The sequence below is a fragment of the Labrus mixtus genome, chromosome 2 (genome assembly GCF_963584025.1).
Source record: "Labrus mixtus chromosome 2, fLabMix1.1, whole genome shotgun sequence".
Taxonomy (NCBI): domain Eukaryota; kingdom Metazoa; phylum Chordata; class Actinopteri; order Labriformes; family Labridae; genus Labrus; species Labrus mixtus.
The window spans coordinates 5,467,826-5,479,296 of NC_083613.1; the positions used below are offsets into that span (position 1 = coordinate 5,467,826).

At 38.3% G+C, this 11,471-nt stretch overlaps 1 protein-coding gene across 1 annotated transcript in view; it reads left to right on the forward strand.

Moving 5' to 3' along the window:
- The window catches only part of sorcs3a (sortilin related VPS10 domain containing receptor 3a), a 236,203-nt gene extending 228,971 nt beyond the window's left edge, over window positions 1-7,232 (forward strand). Inside the window, exons 25-27 of the mRNA XM_061048343.1 lie at window positions 2,718-2,823; window positions 3,611-3,771; window positions 5,862-7,232. Of these exons, the coding sequence (XP_060904326.1) occupies window positions 2,718-2,823; window positions 3,611-3,771; window positions 5,862-5,920 (326 nt within the window). The 3' untranslated portion in view covers window positions 5,921-7,232. The remainder of the gene's footprint in view (window positions 1-2,717; window positions 2,824-3,610; window positions 3,772-5,861) is intronic.
- Window positions 7,233-11,471: the final 4,239 nt, after the last annotated feature.

Sequence of the window (11,471 nt, forward strand, 5' to 3'; positions counted from 1 at the left end):
TGTCCCAGTGCTGGACAGATCTTGCGTTGTTTTCATTGCTTGGCTGGTTTTCATTAGGCGTACAGTCTCTGGAGGCACACAGCCATGAGTTGTCTGAAGCTAAAAGTGCCAGGTTTAACAGCCTGGCATGCACTGCTCTGCGACGTTTCGCTGCTGTGCTGCACTCTAATGACATCGGGTGGTGTACACAGCTGGATCCCTCCTTTTTATGCCACCCCCCAAGAAAAGGTCTAAAAAGCCTTCAAGCTCCTTGAGAAAGGTCAACAGCAAACGCATCATCGCCTCTGAGCTGATGTGCTCGGGAGTAGCACAGGAACATCGAAAAAACTCCAGTGTGATTTTCTTACAGTGGCAGACATTAATACACTATTCAAAAATGATGAGCCCAAGTGTGACATGAATCATACGAAGTGCTTGTTTGGTTGGGTTCTTGATTGACATAAATGTGCAGATAACTACTTCTAATCCACTTTAACTGTTTGAATTATCTGCTGCTGTTACCGTCTTAGCCCTGCTTTAGACACATTTATTTCACGCTACCTCAACTTGTGACATATGAGGTATTAAAAAACGAGAGTATCATCTCAAAATTCACTGTAGTTGTCGTGTATATATATATCCAGTACTCAAGTGGTGGAATTAATTTACTGGCAAATAAACATGCTTTATGTCGTTTTCAAAGCACAGCTGTTGATGTGAATGTGCCGCCTGGAAAATGAGAAAAAGATTCTATTTGGATATAAGCAGAAACGATGACATGAAATGCTTTGAACACCACAAAATTCTCCGCATTGACTACTTAAAGCAGTCGTATGATGTATAAATATATTCTCTTTTTATGGAAGGGTTTTAAAATATCGACAGGAACAGGCAATGACAAAAAAAAAACAAGAAAAACAAACAAACATAGAAGCTGTATGTTCCCAGTCTCATCCATACATATACATAAAGACACATAATATACACATATGTATATGCATATACTTTATTATAGAATGTTGATATGTATGTATACATACATCATAAATATACAAATACTTTACTTGTAAATTACTCTTTTTTTAGCTGAATGCTGAGCTCACTGAAACAGTAGGTGAGGCAAATGGCTTTACTTTGCTTACCCTAATTTGACTTCAATCACCATCCCAATGATGTCATTGTACCAGATATAGCAGATTACTTAACTAGCTAAACAACATTCTGTTTGCTTCTGTAACGGTTCTTATGCTGTCATTGGATTAGATGTAGCCAAATGTAAACTTTGCAAAATGTCTACAGTTATCTAAGAGGACCTCTGACCAGTTGACTTCGCTTCATGTAGCTTTAACCACTATAGCTTAACCTTGTTGTTTATTATAAGGGACATTGGATAATAAATGGTATGATGTTAATAGTGATTTAGCCAACTGCTTGACTGCCTTAAATAGTTTACATCAGTGCTTCCCAAAGTGTGGGCCGCGGCTCCCTGGTGGGCCGTGTGGGTACTGCAGGTGGGACGCCAAAAGCCTTAATAAAATAAATATCACAATTATGAAGATTTGCCATGAGTCTACCCTTTAAGTGATTAGTAAGGCGTGTCATGACTATTCATGGACATATTGTTTAGTACACTTTTGTGTCTATCTTGCCATAATATTATGTTGTAATGTCCAATCATTTACCCTAACTGAAAGCTGATAGCTGTAGTCATAAAAAAAGAAAAGAAATTGTATTTCAAAGCGGGCCGCGGCAGTCTTAAGTTTAGGAAAGGCTGGTTTACATGATAGATTTAAAGAGCCCATATTATGCCCTTTTTGGGGTTCGTATATTTAATCTATGTACCTACTAAAGTATGTTCACAATAGCTAAAGTAAAAAAAAAAGTGTCTGTTTTCATGTACTGCTGCTCCATGCACCGTCTCACTTCTGACTCTCTCTCTAAGGCTCTGAAGTGCCCACGGTCAGAGTCCCCACGTGTGCCAAGTCTGATCTGATTGGTCGGCCTGTCAGCTCTGCCGTAATTGGTCAGTCGCTCAGCCACTCTGGCTCCGAGGGCCGGGGAGCAAAAACATTAGCACCTTAGCACTACTGTGCTACCGCAGGCTACGGCATATCGTGGGCGTGCTACAGAAGTTAATGGGAGTGCAACATGAGCTGCTGGTCTTGCCACAAAGAGCCAATGGGCTTAGATCAGTGATCTCACACTGACAAGACGTCACACTGACAAATTTTTATCGAGGGGGGCTAGAACCGAGCGTTACATGCAGCTAATGCTACAGCTAACAGGAGGACGTAGGAGAAGCTGCTTTTCTGCGGACTTTGAATTTTTTCACATAGATGTGCCTAAACATGCACAGGATACTTGGAAAACACACTAAAGAGTATATAAAAACAGAAAAAGCATAATATGGGCCCTTTAAAAAAAACGTTACTTCTATGTAAATGTGTAGCTTCTATGTAGTTTGTAGCTTTACTCTGTCTAGCCCACATTTTTTGACTGTTGTGGTTCAGGCTTGTCCATCTCAAAGTGTTGCTTTTGGCCGAGTGTGTCCAGCAGAAAGCTGTTCACCAAACAACATTTTTACTGTTGGTGAGCCAGACATTTCTCTCAGAAGATGGTAGAGACCAAAATCATCGCCAAGAAAAATCAACAGTGGACTTTTACTCATCAGATGGACAAAAAAAAGAATATAATGATGAGAAGATAATGGTTTTTTTTTGTCTCTCCCACTTTCACAGCACCGTTGGTGGACTCAAACCCCAGACACAGCAGCTCAGCCATGTTAATGCTCCTATCAGTGGTGTTCCTGGGCCTCGCAGTGTTCCTCATCTACAAATTCAAGAGGTGCTCACCTTTGTGATTACTTCCACCTGCAGCACAGACAGCATGTCCCTAGTATACTGTAGATCTATTTCCATGTTATCCATTATTGATGGTACCAGATTAGCACGGTCTAAACCAATCCATCACAGTCGTGTTTGGAACTTTAATTTGACACGTCCCCCCTAGAGGCTTGCAGACAAACTTCTCGCAGGGCTCCAATGCACGAGGCACTCGCACCAATCAGCGATCAAATGCAGAGAAAACGGCCATTAAATGGTTTGATATACGCCCGCTGTGCCTCAGCTGTTATTTGCGGAATAAATTATTCATTCTCAAAATGATTCTCTCGAAAAAATCGAGGGGAAATGGAAAAGCTGTCATTAATTATGGATATGAATTTTTTTCCCATTAGTCTAAAGAGGATGCATTTAAAAAAAAAAAAAAAATCTCACAGTTGACAAAACAGAGCAATTAATAACCAAAATGAATAGTAATTGGAAATAAATTTGATAGTGACTAAATAAAGATGTACATTATGTGTTATAAATGCAGATGGGAAAAGATACCAATGTTACTGTAATTTGCTTATAAATTAGTTACTGGGATATTTAATTAAGGCCTGGACAACTTTGGAATTCCGACAGCTCATAGCTCATGGGAACACAGCTCGGTTCTTTTAGGTTATTTTGAGAAAAGTTTAACTCTCAGGGTTGGGGATAAAACATTTAACTCCAACAGTGATACTTATTTTTGAATAGTTTTGTAACATCTGTTTCATTTGCTGATCTCTTTGTTGACACCACTTCAGAAAAATACCCTGGATAAACATATACGCCGAGGTGAACCAGGAGAAAGAGCAGGAGATGATCGGCTCAGTGGGCCAGGGCGACAGCACGCCTAAAATCACTCTGAGTGAGTTCTCCACGTCTAAAGAACTCATGGAGAAAGAACTGGAGGCCAGGGTCAAAAGTAAGTCAAGAGCTTTCACATTCGCCTGACATTATATGAGTCGAATATTAAAGGCAGCACCTCGGAACAGAAGGCAGAATTTGATGCTTCAGTTTTGAAATTAAGACTATTTTTTAGACAGAGAATTGGCAACTTAATTTTCTTTCCCATTTTTAATTATTCATGGAAGAGAAAGGCAGAGGGAGCCACAGTGTAGAGACAGTCCTGGAAGGGTTTTAATATAGTAAAGAATAGATTCTAGCAACGCCTGCAGCACTGAGAACAATGAATAATTAATAACATGTTTAGGCAGGCCGTCTTGAGATTCAATTGGGCCAGCAGGAGTGCAGAGACAGAGGCTTTAATCAGCTTAGTGGTTGGCCACAATATGACTTGTTTAAGAAAGGAATATCTCAATCTGGAACAAAAGCGGCAGTTTTGTTGAAAGCAAATTGTCCCATATTGCTTTCTTTGACCTTACAGCACAGTGAGCAGTTCAGGTCATCAGACACACTGCTGTTCCTGAATAAGGCTCTTAGATAGTTTACCAGGTGGATGAAGCTCCCGTAGTTTTCACAGTTCTTGAAAACCATAGGATTCTGACCTAGGTGTTAGAATTCCGGATAACTGTGGAGAACAAACTTTTAGTTTTACAAAGTAGTGGACATCCTCAAGCACCTAGGTAATCAGTATTCTGCTTTATGTCCAGTTAAATATTTTTTATTCAGCTCAGTGTCCATTTATATCTCTCGCACAGAACCTGTAATCCTCCACAGAGATGAGGCTGTCGGGTATAAACTCATGTCTTGATAGTGGCTGTGGCTCATAAGAAGTGAACAAGAAGATATGATGGAAATAATTCTAACCAGAATGTTGTGCTAAAAAAAAAAAAAGACAGTACTTTGTAATAATTTAATGATAATTTAACTGGACATGATTTACTGATGGATGAATATACTTTGATATTTTATTACTGCATCACAGCACTGTGAAGTCCAAGTCCAAATATCCCACTGTGACAATAAATGTAATCTTATCTCAGTGTGTGGCTGAACAGACAATAAATCAGCAACTATTAAAGATTTAATAATTGTGGTTAAGTTTGCCTTGAAGCCAATCTTAGATGAATCAAGCATTATCAGAATTAAAATATCAATATTTCCTGTCATTATTCCAATCACATTGTGTTTGGGTCGTGGACTTATTGATCAATCACAGCAAGTTCTTTAAAGATGGCACATTTGCAACAAGGAATATGTGATTTGTAATGTATTTTTTTTGTATCTAATTGTTTTCACACTAGATGATTAATTGATGAAGGACATTTTAATTTCACATTGCTCTTATATAATCAGGAACACAGTCCCTAACATATGATTACATATGTAATATATTACAGCCTGCAAGGTAAAAGCCCACATCGTTCAAATTCAACACCCTAGTTTTTGTCAGGAATTATTTTGGTTTAAAAGTTAATAGAGCAGTCTCCAAAACAAGTACAGATAACCTTTACATCATCATCTACCCCCATGATGCCCCCCCATAAACATAAAATAAAATTTATAAAAGTTTTCAAGGGCTAAGAAATATTGACCATTAAAAGGACCTGTATTTTAAAAGGGCAGTGTTCTTTTCTTTACATTTGGATATCTAATATGCTCGTTAAATCATGCACATCATGGAGTTGTACTATTGTCTCAATATACAACAAAGAAATGATACCTTTCAAAACATACTTAACTACGTCATCTATTTGGTTCCATCCTACAAATTGGTCCTGTAGCCGGAGAAAAGATTGGTTCCGGTCTGGTCAGAGGAATGGATTAAATTCTGTTGCACAGACTGGGACTTGTTTAAAAATGTCGATGTACTTTTGTGAGGATTTTGTGAGTTTCAATCTATCCAAACAATAAGCCATGGGTTTTCTAAATCTATTATCTAATGGTATATCAGTTTTAATAAAGGGGATATGACCTGAAACATGAACGTTATACAGTTGAAATCTTCATTCTGTATTTGCCCATTGCTTCAGCATTTTCAAAAAAAGACACATTCTAATTGTGTTTTTTCCTTTCTGTCTTTCTTACTTTATTTCATGTATTTCCACTCAGGGGGAGTTGGGAATGCCTGCGAGAGCACAAGGGAGATTCCAAACTGTACTAGCGTGTAAAGCCGGAAAGCAACAGTTCATGTACAGAGTGAAGCATTACTGTGTCGAGGGTTCTCTCTTTTTTCTGTTTTGTAATTCTCAACACAACTGATGTTAATAGTTTTCTAAGGGACCTCATTTATACAGACTTGCACGGATGCCTCATCCAACAACATCCACGCTGCAAAACATCAAACTACTCGATGAGATCATTGTAAGTATACTGGAGACACGTGTTCAGTTCTGTGGATGTATAAGCTACATAGCGACATTTCTTTGCAGAGTGAAATATCTTTGTCAAAAACATAATGAAGAGTTCTGTAAATTTCCTAAGGAGTTTGCTTTTGAAAATCATTTCTGCCTATATATAGACTATACTGTCTGAGTCTTCAGTCAAACAGGGAATATTATTAAAAATGTACAAAATTATCATCTGTTCTGTTAAATGTATATATTATTACTTTCTACATGCTCGTAGTCTAAGTACCATGGCGACGACAGAAGATCTGACAGTGGTCTGTTTTTGGAAGTGTGTTTAAAGTCAAGCATTACTTTAAGAAAAAAATCTACTTTTGTTTTGCTAAGGTCCTTGACTTGTGCATGTTCTTATTAAGGACACGATTTCTGTGTTGTAGATAAGCAAGTGTTGTATATAGTTATTTTCTAATCATTCATCAGAAGAGCCTGATCGACTCTGCCCAGACTTCTGTTTTTGATTTCCTTTTTTTTTTTCTTCTGTAACTATCGGGCAGTATGTATCTACTAGAAAAGGGTCGACATGAAAGTGATCATGCTCAATATGTTTATATTTTCATTAAACATATACAGTAGATATATTTAGACATGTTTACATTGGCAACAGTCTTTAAACTATACTACATAATTTGCCGATATCATCTTTGCATCCATGCCTCTGTTACTACAGTTCAGATGTTCCTGATTCTGCCTCAGAAAAAAAAAAATCTGAACTCTTACAAAACAGTAAAGTGTGGCTACCAGTGATCAAATTCATATTGTGCACATGTTGGGAGAAACATTCATTACAAAAGATGTGATGGTATACGATACGTGTACATCTTCTAGAGTGCCTTTAGGCTTAAAAGTCGGTTAAGATGGCTTGTTCCATTTTGGATTCAATACCTTTTTGACAAATTTGATACACTCTGAAGCTTATGAATCTCGGTTTGTACCGTTTTAATTATTGATTCCCCTTCCCCCTCTTTCTTGCTATGACAGAAGTGAAGCTCTATGTTTGCCTCACTTGCTGCATGATTGAATGAACTTCTTTGTTATTCTATACATACATACACAGTATCCAAAGATTAAACCCTAGTTACCTAAATTGGCATTCGTTTTTAAATGATTTGTCCCTATAACAGCATGCTAACGTGACCACAGAGACTAAATCATCATCTTAATGTGAGGCAGGTATGAAGTTAACTGTGTCTTATTCAGCCCCTTGGCGTGCTAACATTTGCTACTTAGCACTAAACAGGCACAGTAGAGGCTGATTAAAATATTGTGTATCAGGTATTTTGTCAAAAACATAATATCAGAAAGATGGTTATTTAAAATTGTGCATTGCGCTGGATGAAAACGGGTCAACTGTGTTTGAGAACTTACTCTAATGGGAACTTGTTTGTTAAAATGTTTGTGAGAATAAAACAAAACTTCAGTCTACTAAGACCATTTCACAATTGTTACCTTGAAAATAATGGTGATCAGATCAAGTCTGTTTCAGTTGTCAGAATATCCAAGTTAAAACTGTATAGATATCATATATCATGTGTATTTTTGGCTTGATAATAATGAGTAGGGACCTGTATTTTTTTTTTAACCAGTAGCTCTGAATTGAAAGTCAATATGTCAACATTTAGCAAACATTTCATATCTTCTGCTCATTAATAGTCTAATGACAGTACTAGCTAACAATTTGACTAATTTACTGTTACTGTGATAAAAAGCCATTTCTAGTGTCAAAAACAACCAACACTGTGATGTCTTTTAGTACAAGCAAGTGCTGGACATGAACTTTTAAAGGTTACCATGGAAGTGAACAGTCAATCATAAGGTAGCTACAACCCAAAGCAAACCCATCGTTACCGTCTATTTAACTCTAAATGACTCTAAATGGTGGTTGTGTACGAAATTAACGTCAGCCCGCAGAAAACCTTAAACTAGCAACTGATGCCAGAAATTCATCAGCAAATGTGAATGAGGTGCTAAATGAACTGAGAAGAAGGGTTATTTTCTAAGTGCAACAAATGGAGTCGTCCATCTCTGCTAGCCATTAGATAGTATATAGGTCTAAGGCACTTCCACACTGGATTTGATTTCCACATTCAGAGGCTAAGTCAATTTCTTTTGCTGTCTATGTGTGGTCACAAGTCCTTCAAAAGCAAGGAGGCCTCAGGCTGTCTCCCATTGGCCACCTGGTATCCAGCATGACGATAATCAGAGAAGGCTGTACAGCTGAGTGGAAGAGCCCCCCCATGCAGAGTGTTCCCACTATGCTGAGCTCAGTAAACAGCACTTGCAGGAAAAAATGAGAGGGGCAGGGAACACACTGCACAGAGATATAGTCTGTCAGATCACATATGCATTACTTCGAACACAGCGTTCTCATCTCAAATCAAACAGCCAAGCCAAGCCTTGTTACTGCAGATAGAATACACATTGAACAAAGACTGTTTCATAACTTTGTTGAATTCAACTCACGTCACAAGCTAAATGGTTGTTTGCTTGGCTGGAGTTTGTTTGGTTTGGGTGCTTTGATGGCGTCACTTTGTTCAGATTCTTATTAGCAAAATGGGATTAGGAAAAAGTAAATTTCAAACGGTTTCTACCGACAGCAACTCCAATCAGACTTACTTATATACTACCCTCAACTAACCCACCGAGCCCCCCCACTCTTTTTTTGGACCTTTTGAAATTGCAAAGAATGTATGAAGACTACTCTGATTCATATTCAGGCCAATTTCTTGTTGCAACTGTTGATAGGTACAAATTTAGAGTTCCAAAAGTCTGTCAAAAAAGTAAAATCTAGCAACTTAATAAGTGTGGTTCAATGTATCTGCACGGGCATACTGAAAATGTCCCCAGTAAAAGAAACTCATACTTTGAGTTATATTTATCTCCTAATCGTGCATTCAATCACCACTTTGATCACTGGGAATTGCAGTCTCATCTGACATTTTAAATGCCACATTATGCTGTTACATCTTTCGGGGTATCCATACTTGAAATGAAAGAGATTTGTGCTTTCATGGTTTAACAGAAGGCAAAAAGCATTGTAATGTTCTTCAGTGCACAAAAATCTACAATGCATGCATCATCAGTAATGTTCTGTTTCATCTTTATTTCAATATTTCTACGGTAAAGAAACTGTCATTTTGAAATTGTTTCAAATAAATGTATTTTTGTACATCAGTGCGTTTGTTCTCTGGCTGATGAAATTCCTGTGAACTGAAGGGTGTAAAGAAGATGATGTTCATGCTGCAAATTACGCTGCAATGACGACTCAATGTACCAGTACCAATCTGCAGTCGGAGCACACTGAGAGATTCCACCAGCACTCTCTCTGTCATCCTGCTCCCATTCTTCTCATAGACTCTAGTTGAAACATCATCAGATCTAACATACCTTCCAGTGACTAAAACTGCAACGTGCTCGGTGGCCCATTATAAACCAAGTAGAATAGTTTTTTATTGAAGCGCCAACAACGGCTTACAATTAAGTTGCTGCCCAAAAAAAATACCTAGTGGTGTTTGCACAAAATGGTCCTGAGCAATGAGGGATAATTGCAAACATTTTGTGTCACTTCTGTTTTATCTCCATATGAAGTAGTTTTATCTGGCTAAACCGTGAGCTTGTTTACAAAATGTCCAACTTTGCCCCTCAGGGAACTATAAAGTGATTAAATTGAATTATATTGGAACTGATGATGTGGCTGCAGTCCCTGTTGGCGTGTTCCCATGACTCTACAATAAACGTACTCTGGGGGGTTAATTTTGAGAACTGACTAAAACAATGGCCAAACAAAAATACAATCCACATTTCATTCATCCTTAACTAACAGTATAAATATAAAGCCCCAGATATAAGATATGACTCTCCTTTACATGGCCTGTAGCCTCTCTGATACACTTGAGCCAAACCCACAAAGACATGGAGAGAGAATATAAATGAAAGTGATGGTGATTGAACATGAGAGATAGTTTCTGGTCCTTATGAACCCGCCATTGTTGTACGAGCCGCATGCAGTTCACAGATGGGATTTTCTTTTTTTTCCAAGCTTGTCCTTTGGACTTCTTGAGGTAATTCCCTTGATACAGCATGACAGGGGGAAAAAAATACAATTTCAGTATTGTTTTCCTCTCAGGACTTCTGTTAACATAGTATTGACAAAATCCTCTGAGATTTTCAATCAGTGTTGCGGTTACCCTCATTACTGTTTTAGTATCATCTCAACACTATCATCAACCCCCTTTTCAGACAGACTTACCTGAGATTTAATTTAGCAAAAATAGAGGTCAATAGACCTACAGCATGTGTCCACTAGTTAGAGGCAGGTAAGAAAAACGAGTTGAAGGCCTTTAAAGTTTGGTTATGAATGCACCCACAGCTGCCATTCTTTTACTGTCGTGCTTGTCTGAAACAGGGGGACCACTAAACTTGTAACATCAAGGGTATGGTTCAGAGTCACTTCTAGACATGATTGGTCAAGCCTTTATATGATGACTCTGACCCTGCAGACCATGTGATTTGAGAGTCAATAAAGCAATTACAATTATTGATTAGGATCCTAATTGCCACCACAGGGTCATCAGGCAGCACAGCTTTGTAGTCAGAATAAAGCTACAATCTCTACTTGACCTCGAAGAGTAAAGTCTTTGACTTGATGGCTCCATATGAAGGAATCCAGCATGCAAATGCCCATTCATCCTGGAAGCGAGTTATCTGTTGTGCTCATTAAAAGATTTTCTCTCCAGAGAGGACAGTATGTCATTTCAGATCAACCATATTCTGCTCTGTCCCTCCCTCAATTACAGTTTATTTCCAGTTTTTTTTTTCTCTCTCCGCATCAGATGAGACTTGGACATGAAATGGTATTATAGGAGCTATCAATGCAAGATGGCAAAGCTGGAACAAACAAAAGCCATTCGTCTTTATTCACCGGGGGAAGTCTGAGAGCAGCCTCATTATACCGTGGCTTGAATTAATCTATGGCCCCTGTCTCTCCCTTTCACCTTGGGAGCCTGACATAATGTGTTATGGGGTTCTTAGAATCCCGAACACATACTCTAACCCTTGGTGCAGGTTACTGATAGACTTGCATGTCAGGTGGAGGCACAGAACAATGAGGTGGTGGAAGTTTAATGTGGAAAAAAAAAAGGTTTAGGTTGGGTTCCACTGTTTGAGCATTACACTTTCTGAACTGTTTGATTTTTATTACATCTTATTACAGATCTGCAGAAACCATGTCAGGCCATGAGGGAATAAAGATTTATTCATCTTCCCCTTGTGAAGCTGAACTATGGAAACAGAATGTATGTAATTTGGTTTTCATTCA